The 24,524-nt window shown below is 40.1% G+C and overlaps 1 protein-coding gene across 1 annotated transcript; it reads left to right on the top strand.

Moving 5' to 3' along the window:
• The first annotated feature begins 460 nt into the window (after nucleotides 1-460).
• zgc:91976 (SAM_SGMS1 and PAP2_like domain-containing protein) lies at nucleotides 461-18,660 on the top strand. The gene is made up of 6 exons (XM_026356033.2): nucleotides 461-587; nucleotides 13,218-14,120; nucleotides 14,208-14,325; nucleotides 14,861-15,014; nucleotides 15,778-15,944; nucleotides 16,499-18,660. The coding sequence occupies exons 2-6, from the start codon at nucleotides 13,507-13,509 to the stop codon at nucleotides 16,673-16,675; spliced, it is 1,230 nt and encodes a 409-aa protein (XP_026211818.1). The 5' UTR covers nucleotides 461-587; nucleotides 13,218-13,506; the 3' UTR covers nucleotides 16,676-18,660.
• The last annotated feature ends 5,864 nt before the right edge of the window (nucleotides 18,661-24,524 follow it).

Genomic DNA, 24,524 nt, shown 5'->3' with positions numbered 1-24,524 from the left:
TTTTGCTTTGGATTTATTGAGAGTTTAAGAATATGATGTACACTGTGATTAATTCGTATGTCTGCTACTTTGGAAAGATGTATATTGATTTCAACATTTCTGACTGATTTTGGTAAATGATCATACAGTAGGCTGAACCTTCCTCTGTAAAACACTGGTTGAACCATCAGACGGTCGCTGCTGTTGATGTGTGCTGCTCCACCGCAGCATTTTCTACGTCGCTGTCAATGGTGATGCGTTCACGTGTTCCTCCCGTGCTCGAATTTCAAAGAAGTATAATGTTGAAACGTACGAATAAATATGGCTTTATTGTTTTTTTTTACCGTATCAGAACAAATGTATATGATATAGGTTGTGAATTAAAGCATGCTGCGTTTTTATAAAGCTGCAAATCGTTTACCACGAACCCATATGTTTCCAGCCTCGCTGCTGGTGCCTGAAGGCAGCGCGGGTGACGGAATGAAGGGAACTCCCCGCTTCTCCAGCGACAAACCGCCTACTCATGAAAACACCGGACAGATTCGTGTCACACTGCGGTGAGAACCACCACAACCAGGAGAAGCACGCCGGAGCCTTTCAGCTGCAAGGTAATTCCTTAACACGCACAACTTTACTGCTGTTTTGTGGCCGGCGGACCTCGCTCTGCGCCCTAGCCGCCTCGGCCCTGTGAGAGAGGGGATGGTCCGTGAACACCGTGGCTGCAAGTCGCGGCTGGTAAACACCGCCGTGTTATAACACATGCTAATCCGCCGTCTGACAGACTAGTTCGTACCGTTATGTTTACTGCCAGTCGAAGGGCTAGACCAGCTAGACCGACCCACTGGGTCTGTGTTGAAGCGCTTCAACACCCAACATGTCCCGTTAACCGTGATGGTCAGAGACGCTACTCTCACCCCTCGGTGCGTCTTCTTCGATTTGAGGGGCTTAATATATAAATATATATGTATATCACGATTTACAGTTGGCAGCCTTTTAATACACACTCCTGTCGCTAAATGTTAACTCATAAATAAAGAGCCCAGTGTTAGTCAGCTGTAGTGTTTTTGTGTTTTTGTGTTTTTTTTTTGCTAGCATGCTAGCTAGCTAGCTAAACAGTGAAGACGCCAGCTTGCCTAACGTTATCTATTTTTAGGTGGTCAGACTTTAAGCCTTTAAGCCACGCTATACAGCGGCTGTCGAGGCCTCAATGGGGATAAAAACAGCTTTTTCTAGCATGTGAAGCTACATGTGTGCGGTTTTCTTGCCGCCTCACAGGTGTGTCTCCTGCTCTCTGTGTCTTTCTCTGTAAATATTAACCTGGATTATTAACGCTAGTCAAATATGTTGTGCTCTGTGCCTCCTGGCGGGGTCACACCACGGATCTATTCAGCCTCATTTCTTCGCCTGACATCAGGGCGGAAAGGGTGACCTGATTCAGCACTGTGTGTGTGTTTTTCCATGAAGTCTTCTCCATTTTAGGGGGGGGGGGGGGGGGAACTTGATAACAGATGTGTTTGAACAGTCGTGTCGTCCTGACCCGTTACTGGGGAAAAAGTCCCCACACCTTTACGCACAGCTGATCCACAAAGCAGTGATCAACACAAACAGGGGGACGTCTGTGTGCAGAAGTGGTGAGAAAGCAACTTTTCACAGACATTAACAGTGTGACTGCAGTGAGTGTCAATGGGGGGGGGGGGCAAAAAATGTTAAAGTGAGTCAAGGGTTTTATTGTTGTCACTGGACCCTGCCCAGTTGCAGAGGAAGCCTCTCTGCTAAAGCAAAGCATGTCTGACTGTCAACAAGCAAATGGGTTCGTTTGACAAGCAAGGCACAGCAGACTTTTTTGTCTTTTAGTGGAAACAATGAGTTTTCTGTAGGCAGAGCCACAGCAAGGCTGCATGATTCAGTCCTGGAAAAGCAACTGACCATCCGTTAGCGCCCGTACAGTATCATCAGCTTCCTCTGCACTGGAAGAAAAAACACTTTCACTACACTGCTGTGTAAAATCTAATTTGGGAGAGATATTTATCTAACATTTAAGTTTCTGTTCCTCGAAGTATAACACATTTGTACTTTCTGTGCTGCAGATTATTTTACCAGCATATCTTTACCAGAACTGATGCTAGAGCCAGAGCTTCATATACAACAGTTGACGACTAACTAATATTAGAAATCCCTTTAGTGGTACAGTATTTATACTCATCTATAACCTATTTATGTTAGTGCTAGCTTCTACAGATTGAGGAAGACAGATGAGATTCATATAGCAAGTTTGAGAGCAGCTGGAGAGACACAGCAGAGTGAGTGCCTGCCCTACTGATTCTAGGTAATTGTAGCCTAACTGAGAGCATTTCCAATGCATGTTTATACAGGTAAATAAAAGTTGGAGGGTGATTTGCTGTAGAGATAATACCCATAAACCTCTCTAAATACCTGACTAATCACTTCTCCGCTGCCTGAGCAGAACAGACTTGCGCAGTACATTCCTGGACTTAACAAGGGTTTGATGAAACAGACTGTAGATAAAGAGCGCCACTCAGCAAGTAGTCTAACTTAGTCATCATCAACTTCAGTCATCATCATGAACTTAGTTTACTGTGTTTGACAGTGGCAACAAAAATCAACATTATTGGCATCATAAAAATAGACTTTTGTTGCACTCATATGAGCAGACAATAAAATGCACATGGAGTAAACAGCACTTTTTCTGTCACGCAAGTAAATTTTATATTGCCTCCATGTGTTTGTTTAAGCTTCAACATCATCTGTGTGAGATTAAACTCTATTCCCTTAAATTTGCTGATAGTACTAAGAGATTATGTGACTCTTAAGGAGATTACCCTGGTGTTTATTATGTTAGTTCACTTATTATTTTGATGTTTAATAGGATACTGCTCAAAACTGCCCCTAATACCTGATTTAAAACACTGTTTAGGTCTTATTACAATCAAAGTGATACACGTTTGAAACTTGGAATACATTTTGGTGCTTTCTAAAATGATTTCCAGCCTCAAGCTCGTGTATACTAATGGTGTTACCGTACCTGATGGCCTTGGTCTGTTTTTCTGCACAACAATGTTAAAATGTTACAGTGCCAGCCAACTGCAATTGATCATTTGCTCTCTGTTGTGGGTTTGCCTCTAGAGAGACAATATGTAATGGCTTTAATCTTGTTTCTGCTATAAGTAGACACTCATGAAGTTTTACCACTGCTCACATGATGTCCCAGTTTTCAGTGGCCTACAACAGATTTTTTTTTAAATCTAGGCTGATAGCACTTCGTTGTAGCCTATTTTGATGATCTCAGAAATGAAAATATGTCAAATTACAAGATGACATTTGAGTATTTATTTTAGGACACAATGTTATGTCACAATGTTTAAATAGTCTAATGTCATCTCACTTGGCTGAGCTTTGTGAAATAAAAATGAGGAACTATTTGGACTTTAAACAAATTGGTGCATTTTGACTAAAAATTACATACAGTAACAGTAACATGGCAAATGCATGTTGATTATTGTAAGCTGCTCCTGTGAAGCCAGGTTCTTCTCTTCCGTGTGCTATTGTCTTGCCTGTTTAAACCTGAGCTGGGTATCCCCCTGTCGTGACTTGTTTCCAGCAACTCTGTCTCTCTCCTGCATTCCTTCTCAGGTTTGTCAGGGTGCTCACGTGCAATTAAGAGAGTGTTTTCAATTTAAGGTAAAGCGCTGTTACAATTTTACACAGTGAACCAGTTACTCAAGTGGTCTCATTGCTGTTTACCCGCTCCTGTCCTAATTCCTGCATAGTTTGGCCTACTTTGAATACAACATGATGATAGTTTTATTATAAGTCATATGACTTGAACAGACCTGTGTATTATTATTTTTTTTTTATTTGTCTTTGCAACTACACTTGAAAGAAAACATCCATAGAATAAAATAAATGATGAACATAAAATAAATGTGAAGAAATCCTAACTAATAAAACAGGTCCTGTGAGGGGTGGTTTCTTTACAGTCTGGCTCCACAGTAACCTGAAACTCCACCTGTATGTTAATGGGGTAATTTGTGTCTGTGTAGAAAACCTCTCTACACTATGCTAATGAATTGTGTTTGTGTTTTAAAAATAGATTAAGAGCGAGGTGCTTCGAGTAAGTTACTACCATATATGCATGTAAGGAGACATGTCTGTAAATCCCATTGATTGGGGATTATACACTTTGATTCTCTGCTGACATAAGCGTAACGATCATACACCACTACATAAGATAATATTCATTGTTTTATCATTTTATGTGGCTGTGACCCCGGATTCACACGACTAGCCACTTTCAAGTCTGGTTAACACTTTGAGGTACAGTGAGCGTGTGACTGTGAAAGGCACTGCAGTTATTGGGCCATAGTGTCAAGTGTTTATACAAAAACTATTGTGCCCATATTTTTCATAATGAATAAACATGCCACTCAGTACAGTGATGTACTTCAACAGTGCGTTTTTGGAGATCTGGACTTTTGTGGCACAGAGGAACAAGCTAAATCAGAGTACATGCACAATACTTACATAGTAGAATACATTCATTAGTTTAGTTTTGATCTTGGGAGATAAAAACATAAAAAATCACCACACTTAATAGGTTTTCAGACACTAAATGAAAATGACAACTGTGCAACAAACAAAAACATGTCAGCCTCCAAATATTACAACAGTGCTTCAGACAGGCCAGTAGTTATTGTAGATGACTGGAGTTTAAGTCCAAGAAAGACGTGTAGTTCCTGTGACAGAAAGTGAACCACAATATTTATTTAAATGTCAGTCAGTTCTTTAATTTAGCCCTTGTTACAGGCTTTCAATGAGTCAGCATTGTAGTTAAGAAACACTTTGTCAGCTGTACAAAAGCAATTGTGCATGTTTGTTCCCAAACATAGAAAAATCATCGCAGGTCTGTTAAGCTGTCAGTCCTGTTGACACAGACCTTTGTGGTTAGGATACCTGATGGATGAAAAGAAGTGTGAAATGCTGTGCTGCTCCCTAATTACTCCCCGCTGACAACGTGTCTCCTGTGTGCTTACTTACTTTTAATGTGTCTGCACTACATGCAAACGTACATAGTTTGGAGAAGTTGTGTGTTGGTCCTCTGGGACTGGTATGACCTGACAGCCTCATAAGAGAAGCTACATGTGGTTTTCTCATTAGCAGATAGCACCTGCCAGTACAGTTGTTGTGATATTCTTTTTGGATCCTCAGAGACCTCTGCAATAGTCTTATGTTTTATGGTCTGTCTCATCTTCACTTTTGGTCGAACTGCTTTCACTGTTAATTAACACAGTGACTGGACATGATATATGTGTGTGCCTAAGTGTGCATGATGAGGCACATTTTCAATTAGGTTTATGTTGCAATCAACACTTTCTCACATCACTTTATTTAATCTGTTGACAGATCAGCATCATGGTTTTGTAACAGCGCGCACCTGCCTTTAATAACAACGACATCTTAAGCTTAAATTATTTAGGGAAGAATGACATAATGACATAACACACAAGATGCAAAGAAAACCAACAGTCAGGCAGGTATGACTTCAGTTCAGTTACATTTAAAAGTGCAGAAAATGTTCACTCTACAGCTTTAGTCTTACTTAAAGTACACAAAAAGCTGGGGGTGAAGTATTCCTAGGCAGTAGGAGGATATTATGTAATGCTAGTTGGAAGCTTCTGTTGTGCTGCTAAGGCGAACAGATTGATTATTTCCTGACACAAAATATATCAGACCTTGTTGCCTGTGGTTTTACATCACCTTAACTGAGTCCAGATCATCATCATTAAATTTTTTCCTTCTGAATAACGTGTGGCGGTGACTTCTCTAATGTCATATCTGTTGTCAGGAATGTTATGTAAGCTTGGATTAATTAGATCTTATACCAGTTTGTGCATAGTCTATCAAAAGATGGTTGGCATCGTGTCCAGGAACTGTTTTGTGCTTGTTGTATGTGTGTTTATCAGCATCCAGGATATGTTAGTCAACCACGATGAGTCATAAGCCAACTCTGTGGACAGAACTGATGTTGTCAACCATTATTTCTTAACAATAGAAAACTGGAAGCAAAATTTGAAGTGTCAGTGAAGTTTAAAACTGAAGCGTTAGCGTTAATTTGAGTTTTTTTTTTTTTTTTTTTTTTTTTTTTTGTACTAAAGCCATGTTATACAGAAACCTTGGTGTGCATTGATTATTAATTTTAATTTGGTCTTGTTGATGGCTCCAATGTTTTGATTTATATGATTTTCATTTGCATCGACCTTGATTGTTCATTATACAAGTATCAATACACAGGAAGAGCCCAATCATGCTAATGGTATTGAGGTATTAGATTTATTGCAATTTACATGCAAGAGCCAGTTTAAGGAAGGAAGATGTTTTATAATTCATTGTAATATTATGTGTGTTAAGACAACAGAAAAGGCTCTTAACCATAGCCATGTGACACGTGTTTTTGTTGAGTTGAGATGGTCAGGCTGTGAATTTCTAGTTATTTAAAACATTTTTTTTTTACATTTTACGTTTGGGAGGTTTTTCTGCTCCGTTAGTAGCAAAAAAGAGGAAGGAGTGCCAATATCACTATACACAAGACATTAATTTGAGGAAGAACAAACCACAGCACCAAGGCAGTAATTGGAGATTTGTTTTTTAGTAAAGTGAAATGGAAGTAAAACAAAACAAAAACACAGTAAAAGTTAGAATTAAATACATAAATTTAAATATAAGTTATTTAAAATGGAAACTTGTGAGTTTTAAGTTAAAAACAGGAACTGTTCTTTTAGCAGACAACCAATAATGTTCCAATGTTCTTGGAAAAACATGGTAATGATGAACTTTTACAATTAAGTTTTTAATGCTAAAACAGCCTCCGGTGTGGTCACCTTCGCTTCATAAGGTGGGTGCCAGAAATCTCCAAACCTTGGCAAACAATACCAAGTCTGTTTTAAGGTTAATTATGACTAAAACATGGTGAAATGTTTGTTTTGGGATTTGGGTGTGCTTACCCTTTAATCTCCAAAAGGATTCATATTCCAATGACGTTATTCACCTCTTTGAGTTCACTGCACCCAGACACTTATGAGTCATTTAATCTGTGCCTACCAAACTTCAGGTTCAACAAAGATGGGCTATGGCTCACTGAGTTTGTTACGTTACTTGAGGTGCGTGAGACATTTTCACCAAGGTTATTTATAGTCTTTTCTGGTGGGTGACTTGAAGCAATAGCAGTGTAAGTCACTGCATTATAGTTAACAAAGTTTCTGTGTAAGCATATTAACTTATTCTAACTACAGCGATGAAATATTGCGTAATCCACTGCACACAGTTAATTTTTAACCTCCTTTGACTGTAACCAGACTGGCCCAGTTGGGTAAATATTGGCCTAGCATTGTCTAAATGTGGGTGTATAGTCACTGTAAAGGAATACAGGTGAGAGTTGTTGTTCAACCATTGTTCGTTCGTCTTGAATGGAGAAAAGAAATCTGTAAAAAGATACTAGATTTTCAAAACCTGTAAACAAAGAAAAATATAACACTCCTACGACACCAGGAAGTAAAAGTATTCGAGAGGAAATATTATCTTTGTTAAGCTTTTGTATGAGTGACGCAGTTTGCCGATTGTGCAATCAGAACGTCTGTTCTCACTGTTCAAAGTTTTGGTCAGTCAGATTTGTGCAGATGTATCATGTAGCACATAACTAGGTTAAATGCAACGTGAGCTGTAAAATATAAGCAGTATCACTGAAACCACAGAAAGCCCTGGTCTGACGGCGCTTTTAAGTGAGGCAAGTTGGGTTTTTTTTTTTTTTTAAACGTTCATTATAGTTTCACTTCTGAAAAAGATTTGAGTACTGGAAAATCTTGTTCTTTTGATTTGTATACAGTCTTGGATGCTTTCACCATCTCCTGTCTTGACTATTGCATCTCTCTTCATGTCTAGCAGTCAGCTCTACGCTCCACACTCACAGTCTAAATCTAGTCCATTGCCCCTGAGTGTGGAATAGTTTACCCCACATTTTCAGATCTGTTGCCACTTTTAGTCCTGGCTAATCATTTAACTGATATATAAATTTTTTTTTTTTTTAATCTTGAATATAACCAGTCTATATTATCTGTCACAGTCAAAGGCCTGAAAAGATTACTTGATTATCAAAATAGTTGATTATTCTCTGATAAACTGATCAACAAACTGAGTCTCACTGTATTTGTGTGCATGCTGTTACAGTGCGAAAAACGTGGTTTACTGTGGTGGTCTGGTGTTCTCTCACAGCAGCTTTCATATCCTGTCGAATACGGCTGCTAAAGCAAACATAATGTATCCAGATCAGAAGTTAACATTGATACTGGTATTGTAACCTTTTTCTGTTTTCTAACCCCAGTTTTTAATTAGTTTTATTACCATACCTTTCGGGTAATATCATTTTTAGGTACGCATCTATCTTTCTGCATATTTAGTATATAGGCTTCTTTACAGGATGAATATTGAAATGCTTCTTGCTGCTCATTGCTTCAGGTTGTCTAAGAATTGGCTTAGCTGTGTTTACATTGCTCTGCACATATCAGGGTGCAAACATCGGAATGGTTGGAAATTTAGTTAAGCAACCAGCTCAAGCATAGACATGCTGTACTGTAGTGTATTCAAGCTTTTGTTATGACGACGCCTGTGTCTGAGTGTACATTAACTGTTACTGTGATATAAAAGGCTTACTGTTTTTGCAAAAAATCCAGCTGCAGTTGCTTCAGAGAGTATGCAGACCGTCACCTTTTTTGCCAAATGACTAAATGTAAAATGCAGGATTGAAAATAGATTTTCCCACCTTTTAGCAATCAGTCACACATAACGACAAAGTGAACATTTTGCAAATTGAATTACAATTTCCATTGCATGTCAAGACATAAAACAAGCCATAACTCAAAAGAACTCTCTTTAAACATCTGCAATACAATTTAGTGTTGACAGAAAGATCAGGACAAGGGTATAAAACAATTTCTAAAGTTTTTAGTGTTGTTGAAGTGGAAGAAATTTGGACTTTGGACTCTTCCTAGAGTTGGCTGTCTCTCTAAACTGAGTTACTAGGCAAGAAGGGTCTTGTTAAGAGAGGTGCGAGGGACCCCACTGGTCACTCCTAACAAAGCTTGAGAAGTCCTCTGTAGAGATAACAGAAGCAGCTGGAAGGGCGGCCATCTCAGCAGCACTCCCAACCACTCAAGCCTTTATGGTGAAGTTGCAGGAAGGAAGCCCCTTGACACTATGCAAGCATGAAAAAAAAATCCCTAGGCAGAACTCCAAGCTCTATTACTATACTACAGCCAAGATGAGCAGCAATGGTGGTTTTTATCCATTTAAAATAAAATGTTCAACACAATAAACTGCACTGACAATGAAGTGCTCTGAATAGTGTCTGAAGCCATATTCCATTTGATGTGATAATACTGTTAAACAAATTGTAATATGAGTCCAGTTGATGCCTGTGTGAACTATATCGATATATTGAGAAATATTCACATACTGTATGTGTACTTGTGCCAATTTGACAAAAGCCGCTCTTTTCATTAGGAGTTTTCATTATTTGTGGTGGAAATAAAGACAACACAGAGTGACATTAACAACAGGAAACAGATGTGCAGCAGTAAAAAGAGTGAGATAAAGTCCAATCAATAGGCGCTGCTCCTGATCATGTCTACAGGGAAGTAAATGAAGGAAGAGGTGGGAACTAAAAGGTGGAAGGTGGTGACAGGCCAAACAAAGAACCACCTCCACCGCCCAGGTCAATGCTGTTGAGCTGATGAAAGGAGAGGACTTTGGAAATTTAGCAATGTGTAAGAACAAGTGCTACGTTATAAAGCATTTTAAAAAAGTGTAAAACTACACACGTTTTCTAGAGAAGAAGAATGTAGTGTTAGCAAGTAATCTGACTGAGAATACATCTGGCCTGTTATTTACACTAGCAAGTGTTTACTTACTGCATGTCTAGATGAAATGTGTTGCAGATGCGGAGCCAGTTTGGTTTCAGATGCTGGTCTGAAAGGCCTTTTAGGGCCACTATGAATGAGTCATTTGGTCCAACGTTTTGACTGCCTAAACATGGGCTACAGATGCCGTGTTCATGTTTGTGTCGGCTTGAAATATTGCTCCTGGGTGGGATCGTTTTCTGGTGATGTCAGATGTGACGCCTAGCGCTAAACTATCCAACCAACCAACCCTCCCCTCAACCTCACCAAATTCCAAGAGGGCATAGATTTACTGTACAGATACAGTCCTGTTTACAGTTTTATATCTTATCTCTTTTCCAGTGAGTACAGCTAATTGAGCTAATTCCTTCCTGTATTGTCAAGTTTACTTTGTTAGAATAATATTAGTACTGTGAATTTAAATCTGTGGTTATATTTCCGTTTGATTAAGGTATGTGCAGCAGATGTGAAAAGAAAAGGAAGTAGCTACTTGAATCACATCAAATGCCTACTTTTTTCTAAGGTGTTTAAACTATGCTGCAACTTGATTGTTCTTCGGGTCTGTTTTTTAATTGTGATGTTTCTATTGTCTGATTTTGTCTGGGGATGTTGTAGCTACGTAATAGCAATGCTTATTCATGGCAGAATAGAAGAAGCTAGATATTGAAGGTTGTAAGTAATTATTAATTTCTAACATTCATTATCCATATTTTTTAGATGTGAATCATTTCATCATATTATTTCTGAATTTGGATGTAAACCTAACTGATTAATGTAATTTGATAACCGAGCTATGTTGACATAACAAACAAGTCCTTCGACACGAAACGCGTGATAGGCCAGGATGTCATCATGCAACATTATCGACAGCTGTCTAGACCTCAAATTAATCATCTCGTAATGACGGTGAAAGCTCTAAAGTGTGTTTAGAGCAAGAAATGAAACCACTGGGCTTCCTGTAAGGTACAGATGTAAATACCATATATAAATCTAGATGTACCTTGACTTGTCTCTTTAGTAATCGTGTGCAGATTTATGAGAAGCGTTCAAAGTTCAGTTGGTTATGTTACTTAAATACCTTCAATACCTTTGTTTTAACCCCCCCGGTTAAAACAAAAATGTGTGTGCTACAAGTAGGAGCTAGTCTGCAATAAGTAAACAAATGACAATAGAAATTCCCTGGTCACACATCTCAGTGCTATAAATAAAGACGCTGTGCTACAAAAGCGCTGCATGTTACAACCCTATCCTCTTGTGTTGTCTTCCTCTGGTGTTATATTTACAAAAGTTCAAAAGGGAAACTACAGACTTTCAAGGTCCTTTCAAAGTCCTGTTCGGGGAGGAGCTTCAGTGCTTTCTTTTATCTTTATCTTACATAAGAAACACAACATAGGACATAACAACATAAGGTGGAAGCATTTTGACGCTTTCCTCAGCCATCGAAGAATATTACCCTGATGTTCAGTCAGATTTCCATCTGTTTTGTATTTGGCAGAAACATTTTCTCAGCGTCTGCTATTTGGTTGTCAGGTATTGGTTTAAACTCAGCACACAAGATTTGCTTAGTTGAAATATGATTTTTTTTCCACAACCTCATGGTAATCTCATAACCACCGACAAGTAATTCAGTGCAACATTCAAATGTACCCACAGTACTTGTATTAGCACAGATTTCTGGGGAGATCCTTCTGTTCAGATACCTGGATTACTATAAGTTGGTTTATTAGTTTCAGTATTAGCTTGTTTTCCTGTTACTTTCTGCTAGTTCAGTTGGGTGAGATTATTTCTTCACTGAGCACACTCTAAGCTGATTCACAGACCAAAGGTTCCCAGCACACAGCTGACTCAGTGACAGCTAATCTCTGACCTGTCTCCGTTGTACACTGTTAACAGATTGAAACAAGTCTCTCGTCTCTCCTGTTTCTTTATCTCCACTAAATCCTTTGCAGGCTTCACAATATATTAAAGGTACGCAGCTCGCCTGTCACGTAGCTAAGCTGTTCATGATGAGCCTCTTGCTGTGCTTTTTTGCACATTATCTATATGTATTTATATTGTATTTATATGAGGTCAAATTCATACCTCAGGAATAAATCTGATGCCAGAGGAGTTTGTTTGGGCCCGTTTTGTTGGCCTAAATGAACAGGCCTCTGAGCAAAGCTGAGGTGAGATGAGCCGAGGACTGATGTGCAGGTTGTTGTCCTGCCAACCAGCAGCCTGCCAGTGTATTTAGCTTCTATTGACCTGAGCTGAGCTGGCTGTGCTGGGGCCTGACTGTTGGCTGGCTGCCCTCTTTACAAGGGTGGGGTCCCAGTGCACAGCACTGACCTTGAGTCTGATTTATGAGTTCCTCCTGTTCCCTATCATACTATCCATGCCGTAGATTAGAACCTGCTTCCAGCTGTATCTCCTCCAAACAAGCAGGGCCACCCTGTGTCCACCACTGACATCACGCTGTAAAAACAAACGCATGATAAGCAGCAGATGTGGGAGTTCCTCTCTTTCTTAATGCTAAACTTTAGCTCATGCTGGTGGGTGAAAAACGCACCCAACAGAAAACTAACGGTACAACCTACTGGCAGAATGTTATCTGCTGTTTTACATGTGATTGGTTAAATAACCTAACTTGGCAGTCAGATATCTTCTGTTACTTCATCAGACTGTTCAAGTTGTTTATGTTTGGTGCCGCCTGTTGTCTTTATAAAATGAATGGTTGATCACTGCCTTCCTGATCTTTTCTTTTCGTATCCACCTCATCTCACATTCAATTAATCTTGAATGTGTTTACACTCCTTTGCTTAATAAAGGGGGCGTTTGAACTAGAAACCCATTCACTTGGGTATTTAGGGGTACTGCTGAATACAGTACTTGTATATATTGACACTCTCTCAGAAGAGTGTCATGTATAAATGAGCTAATCCACTTAGGATGTTGACACTGATGTATGAATCCTTTTCCTGAAGTCATCACAGACGGGGGAACCTGATACTATGTAAAAGTCGTCATCCTGTGCTGTCATTATAAAATGGAATAAAACATTTTAAAATGTATTTTAATGTTTGTTCTGTAAAATGCAGCTAAAGATGTTATCTTGACTTGTCAGGTCTGGTCATGCATCCATCGCAGGTCTACACCCAGTAAATTTGAGGAAGAAAACACAGCAGTTGAGATTATTTTATCTCATCTATTTCCTGAAGAAGTGTAAATGTGTGGGTGGATATTTTACTGATCATTCCTTTATGATTCCTGACTTTTAATTTTTCCTTTTAACAGGAGTGCAGTGTGCATTGGGGGAGCAGGCTATCGTGGTGAGGAAAACCAGAGGAGGCCACTGTGGTTCACCTGCTGTTTGTTGGCCCTTATCCTGAGTGGCCCTGCTGCTTTGTTTTCACTACATTGCTTCAAGAGGAGGCTGGGCTCCCTCTGGGTGCAAGACACACCATGTGCCAAAACTGGACAGGACTTGCCACTGCCCGCTAAACCCCTTATGAACCTTGCCTGGTTCATAAGAGTCTGAGGACACTCTTAGACTAGGCTAGCTCCACGTTGCCCACTGGCCAAGATGAAGAATGTGGCAGCGTGGTTAGCAGAGGACGTCTCTGAGTGGTTGAGCAAAGAGGGGATGCCAGAGTACGTAGATGCCCTCCGTCACATGGATGGCCCTTCCCTGCTCAGGCTCACCCAGGCGGATTTTCAGAAACCCCCTCTATCGCTGGTTTCGTCTGATGGCGGGATACAGATGTTGGAGCGAGTGGAGACGTTGCGGATAGAGAACCACATGGAGGCTCACAAAAACGGACATGCAAATGGGCACGCTGGAGGGATACCCAATGGCACTAGCAAGCCCCTGAGGAATGGCACAATGGGGAACAGGGACAACAGGAGGGAGATGGTCCACATCCACATCCCCACGGTGGAAGCAAAGCGTTCCTCTTTCCCTGTAGAGTGGGGGAAGACGGGCATAGCATTTCTCTATGCGTTGGTGTGCTTTGTTACCACCACTGTTGTCATTTCAGTGGTTCATGAGAGAGTACCACCAAAAGAGCACACCCCACCGCTGCCTGATAAGTTCTTTGACCTGTTTGACAGGGTAGAGTGGGCCTTCTCCATTTGTGAGATTAATGGGATGTTGCTGGTGGGACTCTGGTTGATACAGTGGATTCTCCTCAAGCACAGGTATGGTCTGGCTTAATCAGAAAATGTATTTTGTTGCTGCTGAAAATGCCACATTTCTTTATCCTCTTTGTGTTTTTTTTCCCCCAGGTCAATAATAGGCCGGCGGTTCTTTTTCATTGTGGGCACACTCTACCTGTACAGGTGTATTACAATGTACATCACCACTCTGCCTGTTCCTGGGATGCACTTCAAATGTTCTCCAAAGGTACATACATGTTTTCACTCTTTTTTTCTTGCACGAGATAAATGGGCAAATTCAGCAAAGAATGGGACGTTTCGTAATCACAGTGCTCATCACTAACTACAGATTGTGACATACGTAAGAGAGGAGAAGTTCCAAGTGTTTTTTTTTATTTTTGTAGTTCCTTTTTCTTAATGAAATACTACAGATACTGCAAATGCCTTACAACAAAAAATGTCATATCCTTTTCTCACTAAGTCACTAAGTTTATGGAGAAAATAGCCCGTTCTGATGGAAAAGGGTGATAAAATTCAGTGATTAAACACCTTCGGCTGTGTCGAGGAAAGATCATCTGCTTTGAATGCAGAAGGTTCGGGGTTCAAACCCCATCACAGACACCAGGTGTGTCCTTGAGCGAGACACTCCACGCTAGCTCCCCCAGGGGATGGGTTAAATGCAGAGGACAAATTTCATTGTAACATGTAAATGTGACATATGACGATTAAAGGCTTTCTTCTTCTTCTTCTTCTGAAATTAATTAACTTTTTTTTTTTCCCAGCTACTAGGGAACTGGGAGGCACAGGCGAGGAGAATAATGAAGATGATTGCTGGTGGGGGCCTATCCATTACAGGTTCCCACACCATGTGTGGAGATTATCTGTATAGTGGCCACACAGTCATGTTAACACTAACGTACCTCTTCATCAAAGAGTGTAAGTTCCACTATGAACAAACGATTGTGCTCATTTTTACTAAAATTACACTAAGGTTAAAGCACTTTTATTTTTCTAAAGTTCAGCTAGATCTTCAATAAAATGTAGATACCATTCCGTGTACACTTCAGATCTCTACATGATGATGGACTAGTGAAAAGTGGGAACTGAGCTGGTTTATCAGTCTGTGCTTATAACAGCATATGTTACACTGATTAACTGAGATTTTCTTTATGGCTCTAGGTGTAGCACTGCTTGACTTGTGCAGCAGTTCTCTGAACTGTCAGGAAATGTAGACAGAGGAAATAAAGAGGAAATGTTGCACTATATACTTACGCATTTGTTATGTAACGTGCTACCGAGCAGACATTTGGTTTTGCTTTAGTTTGCACTCTCAGCCCAGTCAGTCTTATTATCATCAGTGTAACGTGTATTTTAACTGCTTGGACAAGTTGTAGAGTTTATTTTCACGCTCTGAGTAAATTGATAGGTACTTTCCTACTTCACGTGTTGCTGTAAATGTTTTCCAGTCAGCTCATAGATAAAGCTGTTTGATACTGTAGTGACATCTAGTGGTGTTGAGGAAAACGCACTGCCACACAAGTTCAATAGTGTTTTATCACAAGCCAGCTGACATTCACTGACCCCAGTGAACAATTTAGCCATTAAACAGAATTAATTATTACTCCAGAGGTGATACCCTAGAGTTTAGTCCGAGTCTCTGGTCTAACAACTCTGCTGGATTTTTATGTCTGATTGGCAGATTCCCCTAAGCGGTTCTGGTGGTACCAGTGGTTGTGCTTGGCCCTGAGTGCTGTAGGGATTTTCTGCATCCTTCTGGCCCATGACCACTACACTGTGGATGTGGTGGTTGCATACTTTATCACTACACGCCTCTTCTGGTGGTACCACACTATGGCCAACCAGCAGGTGAGTAGAACAAACTGAACTTTTAATTAAAGTAAATGGACGTAGGAGTTTACTCAGCAAACCGCCCTCTTAATTTGAACCTTGTAGTGAACGTAGTGGACACTAGATTTTACTACTATTAGTAGGTTACAGTACACAGAAGATGCTGTTGGCAGAAGGTGCTGTGTGGTCTGTTAGCAGTACACAGTCCTTTACATCGTTAATCCATCCACACATTGTTCTGTTGGTGGATTAACAGACTGTGTGTTTTTAATCTTGTTGCAGAGTTAAATGAAAACAGTGATACCACGCACGCGCGATTCACCGGATTAGCTGAATAAACATGCTTTTGTCTGGTTATGTTACTTGTCCTGTATGTTGTTCCAACACTGAATGTGATTCCTGTGCATCCTCTGTTGTCTATATTTTTTTATCTGCACATAAAACCATCCATGTGAAAGACTTCAGCAACAGGAAGCACATCGGGCTCATTGTGTGACGACAGCTGTCCCTGAACAAAATTTGCATTAGATCTTTAATGACCCTGCTAACAGTGTTTGCATCTTCTGTTTCAGACACTAAAGGAGACGTCGCAGAGTAACCCCTTCTCGCGGGTATGGTGGTACAGACTCTTCCAATACTTCGAAGAGAACGTCAACGGCACAGTCCCCCGTAACTACCAGCTGCCGTTTTCGTGGCGAGCTTTACAGTGGAACCGCGGCGTGAAGTACAGCAGACTGGACATCCAGTGACTCCTCATTTCAAAACAGGCGAGGACTGTGACTTCCATAAGTGCTGTTTTTTAACCCACGGGAGACGCCACTGTTTAATGTAGCGCTGTCCTTTCACCCCTAGTAACAGACACATCCCTGTCCAAATGGGTAGCACTGTGACCCACCTAGTATTTTTTTTGTCATAAATATATATATATTATATATATATATTCTGTTTCTCCTCCAGTAGTATTTGTCAACAGAGAGCACAAATTTATTTGTTTTGCCTCTTTTCAGTTTCTGCTTATGTAGCAGATCTATGAAGGATTTCAGCAAACTTCTCAACTCAGACGTTTTGACCATCTTTTTTCCCCTCTCAGCACAAAACCACAAGTTTAAGGTCTTCTGTTGTAAGAGTGTTAGTGCAAGTAGTGTCAATCAAACAACCAAAATGCCATTTGTTTTCTTTTTTTAATAGCAAATTTCTTTTTGTAAACTGTCCTTGCTAGAAAAAGGGGTCAAAGGTGCAAAAATTAATTTTTCTAAGTATTTCAAACTTTATTTTTCAAAAACAAATGATGTCCAACAGAAGATTTTTAGATTTTTATCTTTTTCAAGATAGAAAATGAGAGCATAAGAATCTAATGTGGTATAATATTATTCCAGTGCCTTTCTTAGCTTGATTGTAAAACAGTTCAAGTACTCTGTGTCTTGTGTGCTTCGTACCACGGTGTGATCACACCCGTACCGAGGCGGTACTTATTTAACATTCTTGTTCCCATGAATGTAAAATCTACTCCAGCCTTACCAGAAGATTGGTCTTCCCAAAAATTAAGCGCAGTGAATGAAGTGTCCCGTTTATTTATTGATGCTTTATGATGTCAGTTTGTGTTTAGTTGGTTAATGAATGAAAAGAAAAATGACTGTTAATTGTATTTATGTCCGTAACGTTTCATTTATACCAGTCAGTCTTTAACCAACACCAGCCATGTATAAAGCCCGATCACTGACGCTAACACGTCTGCTAGTTTTACTTTACAACATAACGCTATTTGCTAAACATCACTGCCTCGTAAAAAAAATTGGAAAATAAATGTTTTGTTGTTGTTTTGTTTGTTTAATTTTTTAAAATGCAGCATTAAGTGGTTCTAGACCTGTGCATGTCTCTCCTGTTCACGAGGTTACGTTGTCTTGTAACCTGAAATGTAGAGGGAAATGTTCAACGTAAGTTACGGCAACAGAAGCTTTCTAAGTGTGTTCGTAATGAATCTGTAGGTGCTTTGTATGGTTTGTCCAAGTTTTGTACAAAAAACAAGCTGCTACTGTTCTGTTTGGAATCAGAGTATCCTTCTACAATACCTCCTTAAGTTGGTCTTCTTTCGAGAAGTAGCAGATGCAAACAGCTGGTGTAATATACAGTATTTGACCACAAGTGTGGAAACGTTGCTTTCCATAAACGTGAATATGGGTCCTAATTGATGACCCTAATCATGTACATGCGTTTTGCTTTTTTTGTACAACTATCGTTGAACTGTATCACACGAGTTCATCCACAGAAGATTGAATTCATCCTATGAACCTTTAACTTCAGATTAGTTAGTTTTGATGAAGGAAAAAATGCACTAAGCTTTAGATTATGAGTTCCAAATAAATAACCATGATATGATTAATTTTAAAGGTGAGAAATTAACATTGTTTTCAGTGTTTGAGACAAATTACAGAACATGCCGACCCTTTTTCCTGTAGCATTGTCCAATCATTTCATGTCAACCATTAGTTTTTAAGAGCACGACTCCTCATGTAAGGTTTTAAGTAATGGTCCAGGCATGGCTCTTTAATTATGTTCATGTTTATCTTCTAGTTTGCCAATCAAGTTGGACCATTTTTTTTTGTCTCTAAGAAGTAAACGTTGGTCATCTTGTATGTTTCTCTGTAAACTTCTCACCCACTTTGTTCCTTTTTTGTGCGTATAACAGATGTTTGTAAGATATGACACTTTTGAATAAACATTTTACTATAACGTATGTGATTTTCTGTCAGCCTTTTTCTTTATCGTTGTGCCAAAAGATGACGTCATGGCAGACCCACAGACATCCAGCAGATGGACACACTGAGTTGCATCAATCAGACCAGTACTACTGTACTGTAGGGCCTAACAAAGAGTGGTTTTTATTTTTTAATTTTGTGCACTCCACCTACTGCAAGTATGTCTGCCAGTTATTTCCTGCATTAGTTTTGCTCCTTGGGCCTCTACATAACCCTGTTTCAAACTTCAGTTTTGTGTTTGGACAGCGGGTTCAATAAACTGCAGAGCATGACTATTAGGAATAAACAGAACCACCTACAAACACGGCTACACTGACGTTTTATAGACCGCTGCAGGGACAGTCTCTGTACTAAGACAATTAATATTAATAACTTTGGTGTGTTCATGAACATGAGTCTAGATGAGGGATAATGTCGCCCTGAAGGCAAATGAGCAACTGTTTGCTAATAAGTTCAACTAATCAACTTGAAAGATGCTGATCTGTACTTCTATCATTTGCTTATGCTGCCGCCAAGTGGCCGAAATCAGTTACTGCAAGTTCAGAACATGAACAATCAACCTTAGTGAAAAAGGACCTCTAACAAGTGGAACCTGCTTTTCTTTTGCAATGTAAAAATTATTAATTTGAATTAAAATCACTAAATGTGTAAGGACATAAGCCTAACAGAAAAAAATAGTTATAATTACTGTACTCTACTCATTGTCATGAATCAACTCTTTCTTTCTTTCTCTCTTTCTTTCTTTAAATATTAAATTATAGATCTGTATGTTTATTTATAGAATTATATTTCAGCACTCATTGATACCTGGGACATTTCCTATTTTTATTCCAACTAATTTGAACATTTATTCGATCTATAGAAACAGTCTGAACATTACATTATGCTCCAATGATCAGGCTAAATTTGAATTTAGAGACAGAGAAGCTGTTCACCAATTATCTGCTGTTGTTTCCATAGAGATACTGGATAGTATAAGTGTATAGTAGCATATGGAGTTGGTACTCCATACCTGAAATGCTGAAGTTTTAAAAAAACAAACTTGCAATAAGTTGCTCTTGTGCGATAATCTACACGGTGATAGCTGATATATTTGATTCTCTTTTTGTATTGTGCAGTATCAGCATAGACTTATTTTGAGTTTACATTAAAGTAACAAATAATAAAGAACAACAATTAGCAGTCAGACTGTTTTGCTGTTCCATGCTTTCCACGTGTCATAGGTTTGAAAACAGCTAATAAAAGAAAAGATGCTACATATTTATGATTATAGCTGCATTTCAATTGCACGAAGATGATTTCATTCCCGACAGGAGCCCATGTTTTTACACCTGTAATCCATCACCGCAGCACAGAATTACATGAGCATGTTTAATAATTGCAAACTAAACCCTCTGGTGTCTTTTAGAAGAAAAATCATCCACAGACTGGTAAATATTTCCCATGATTATAAATGAACATAACAAGTGGGCTATGTTTCTCCTCACGTTTCTTCTGCTCTGGCTGCAGTAACAGTCTGACTTTCTTATAGTTGAGCATCAGACAGAAAGTTTAAAAGAAAATCATTCGATAACACCACAATCATAAGTATATAGTTACTTCCTGTGCTTCTTTACATCATATTTCTTACATTTCTCCCAGTGGAATATCCCCTTTTTCTGTCTCTACAACCACATGTACCCACAGATATGCCAGATAACCTCAAGAGTAGAAGCCAAAGTGACATTTACAGCATGAAGCTGATGAGCAAATCTGTATTTGGGGTTCTTCATCTTTCTAAATAAACATCTAAACATTTTCTCGCAGATCATTAACGACTGTATCTGCAGCTGATTATTGTGTTTTCTCACCACAGCAGCCTCGGTGTCAGTGATAAAACTATTGCTAGTTTTAGAGTGACCTCTGGAGTTTTCTGCTATTGCCTGTGAAAAGCGCAAAAGGTCGTCATAAATCCCTGGCGGAAAATGGACGTTTATTTATTTCGAGCTGGCTCCTTGGCCCGCCGGAGAATTTGCTGGCACCCCGGAGAGACAGCGTTGGCCAGCTAACTCCCACACACTACTACAGAACAGAGCCAGATGACGGAGAGAGAGAGAGAGAGAGAGAGAGAGGAGTGAGAGTCTGTGCTCTAAACATCTTCTAGTTTGGACTGACTTCATTAAATAGGCCAGTGTGATGCTCTCAAGATGGCTTACAGCATAATGTGTCTGGAAATATTTTAATTATGCAGATGTGCAGTCTGTACTGTGGACAGAACACAGGCTGTTCTTAATTGCTGTCACCTTTATGTGATTTGAGAGTAAAGTGTTCCTTCTGCTCCACTGTCTCTTCTGAATCAGGTGGTGATTAGTTGGGCCCTATTTAAGTCATATTCTGTACACGACTTTGCAACTCAGATAGGGTGCTAACAATAAAATGCAGCCTCTGCTCTCATGTTGCACTGCAACAGCTTGTTTTGCAATATGGCCACTCTCTGCTCTCTGTGGCCCATCAATCGTTTGTCTGAAGAACATTTCTACTGACTGCGTCTCAATGCAACACAAAAAACACACACACACTTTTACAGTTCAATTACATAACTGCATCACAATATACTCTCTGCTAATAGAGAGTAACCTGACCTCCTTCAATGACATGAAACCAAGAGAATTCATGGGTTCAGGAACAGATCCTATTCTACTCTATTCTCAGCAGTGCTGTGGTCTTTCACCATAATACCCTACTTAGCCTGTGAGGATAATGTTGGATAGCAAATGGAGTTTTGTCTATTAATGGATGGCTTTGAGAGTGGATGGTATGAGAAAGAGGGATTTGGGTAATAAAACTGCCACGGTGCACACAATACACAATGTTCTGGATACAAGCTCCCAGTCTCTCCTGAGCTAGGGGATACACATGATAAGATACACATGCATTTCCCTACATGAAATTCAATAATCGTTGCCTTGACAATGTGTCTTAGGTGCTGTCAAAGCTAATTGTGAACATAACATTGGAATATCATTAATGGAAAGTTGGAACACTGTGTAAAAGATTTGCTAAATTTTTTAAAACCTGTTTCTTATTGGAAATAGTGTAAAAACAACATGTCAAACGTTGCAACTGAGAATATCTATCTGCTCTGCTAAAATAGTTTTTGATGTAAGTGTTTATATCTCCGTTATTGCCGACTACCTCTTCGATCGGGAGAAGCCAGAAGAGAAACGGCACTCCACCGTTTGGAGGCCGCGTTTATTTCAGGTTTCCTCTCAAGGGACTAGATATCATTGAAGCACTTCAGGTCCAGATTTAATGTGGCTGCTGCTGCCGAAGACTGCAGCTGTTGTAATGATGGTAGTTATTTTCATCACACCCACACCATTATCAGAGCTGGCTGGAGTGCCGCCCCGCTACCCTCAGGCCTCCACACAAGAGGCCATGAAATGACCAGAGCTTAAAGAGATGACAAGGTCATCGCTTCCCTGCTAACCACTAAGTTTATCCTCGCGTCGGAGCTCGCTCATCTCTCCACGCTCTGTCAGTTGGGCCAACACTCAGGACAAACTGCGTTACAGTCTCAGTCCATCCACCACTAGAGAAGTGACTCAGCAACTGGTCTTAATAGCCAATATGACAAGGTGGTGATTTTCCGTAGTGGAGGTCACCTCCCGGGGCCATGTTGTGCTCTGACAAGGTTTGAAGTTGCAGCTCAGACTGTGCTGTGAAGTTGGGACATGCTCTGTGCTTCTGCTTCCTCCACTTTCTATAATCTTGTCCGTGTCCGAGCTGGAATTGTCTGGGAGAACGACATAATGTGTGTGATGTAACAAGTCATAAGTCAACTCACGCCAACTGAGGGGAGACACTTGTGACTGATAGAAACAGTTTTGTGCCATCTGCCGACCAGTGCTGGCACGGTAGACGGAACAAATGCAGACAACCTCAGTCATCTCACTGCTTTACCTGGAAGGCTGTTTTTCATGCATCATCTTTCAACAGACACTTTGATCTCTAGCTGGCCAGGCTTTTTTTTTTTTGTAATTATGCCACGTTGGCGACACGTGTGGGTGAGCAGATGGCAGAGTAACTCCTCAGATCCTGGCTGTCAAAGTGTCAATTAGGTAAAGACCACACCAGAGCTGAACGCTGGCTCTACTGCCATCTACGCATTGATCACAGTAATATGGCTTTAGTCGGTCCTCTTACTTTAAGGACTAGTTCATCTGTGCCTCATTTGAAAGCTGCCTTATATGATGTTGTTTGGCAGCAACACTCTGTAAACACATCACTGACATATTACCACCTCACCGACCACGCTGCTGACAAGCACACGCTCCTTTAGCTCGTTTTACTTTTCACCGACTCCTCAGGGAGAGAATCTGGCTCTATAGCAGCTAAACGCTCCACTATGTCCACCAGCGAGTCACTAACTGTGTTGTTTTGTGTTGGGCAGGCAGGTACTGGGGGCTTTTAGCACTTTCCTGAAAACAGCTGCCAGCTGTGGCCAAAAGCGACGGGTGGTGAGAACGAGCCAACAGTAAAGTCAAGGGTATTAAAACCAAAACAACGAGCTGAAAGATACTAAACTGCTCCATTTAACTGCAGAATCAGAGATAACCATTTCTGGGGTCTTGGTACTGGGAATGAATCCTTTAAGAGGGCACATTTCCTTTTACATCTTCAATAAATGATTATACAGATATGCCTGATAACACCCTGACTGTTGGCAGACAGGCTCTCCATCAGTCTACCTCCTGTAAAAGTCCACAACTACGACTTAATGTGTCTAAATCCAGAAAACGTTCCTCTTATTGAGAATCCAGACATGAACAGGCTTTGAAAGGCCCATCAGCAGGAAATCAATATAGAATAATTATGAAATATGGCAGCCAAGCGCAACACTGACTATAAGTGGCCCCCTCCTTGTTATTCCTATTTTCTGCTCCTCTGATGATTCTCAGTGGGTTGATGAGAGCTGCTGCTGCTGATTCTTGGCAATTGCTGTATTCTGATGCTTTGTATCAAGACCTACATCCTGACTGACTGGTACATGTGAATCATTTTCAGACACCAAATGCCTCAAAAAGGCTCAGAGGCAGAGCTGCCTTTGATCTACGATGACATTGTGACTTTTTAGCTTTGGGGTGGCATTTGGACCCCATGAAAGAAGTACAAAGAGTCTGGTCAGCAGATGGGGAAACAGACAAATGTCAGCGATAAGCACAGACGCTGCAGTCTTATGTAACACTGTATGTCACTGTCATGTTAGTTCTCTAAGCTACAGCATTACCAAGGACCAAATAACGCCCATATATAGAGAGACTGTTAAAGAAGGTATCCACCCTGCATGAAGTGTCCTTGACCAAAATACTGGAGTACTTCCAGTTTCACAGCAACAAACACGTGGCTGAAGAGGTCTGAACACAACAATCTTCAAGTTAACGGTTACTTTGAATCTATGATTTCTCATACGCAGATGAGAAACTGAATTTAGATGTTGTGTAGCTACTTGAGTCAGGCTTAAAAGTAAAGCCTGTAAAACCAGGTCAGTCTTCGTTGTTCATCTTTATTGCATTTCCTAAAAGCTGATTTATGTACCCGATACTCTCAAGCCCACTTTGTGCTTTTTTTGGCCATGGGAATGTTGCTTCTTCTTGCTCTAAAAAAAGGGTCCAAAGCAAATTAGGGAGCTTGGATAAAAAGCAATACGTACATTTGAAATAGCTCACGTGAATAATAGTAGAAACTAAAGAAACTGTTCTGCTGCAATCTAAATCTCTCCTGGATGATGAGTGTGTCCGCAGAGTGAAGCTCTTTGTCTTGATGAGCACATACAAGGTCAAAGGGTTGCCATAACGGAGGC

The sequence above is a fragment of the Anabas testudineus genome, chromosome 15, assembly GCF_900324465.2.
Source record: "Anabas testudineus chromosome 15, fAnaTes1.2, whole genome shotgun sequence".
Lineage (NCBI taxonomy): Eukaryota > Metazoa > Chordata > Actinopteri > Anabantiformes > Anabantidae > Anabas > Anabas testudineus.
This window is presented reverse-complemented; position numbering and strand designations above follow the sequence as displayed.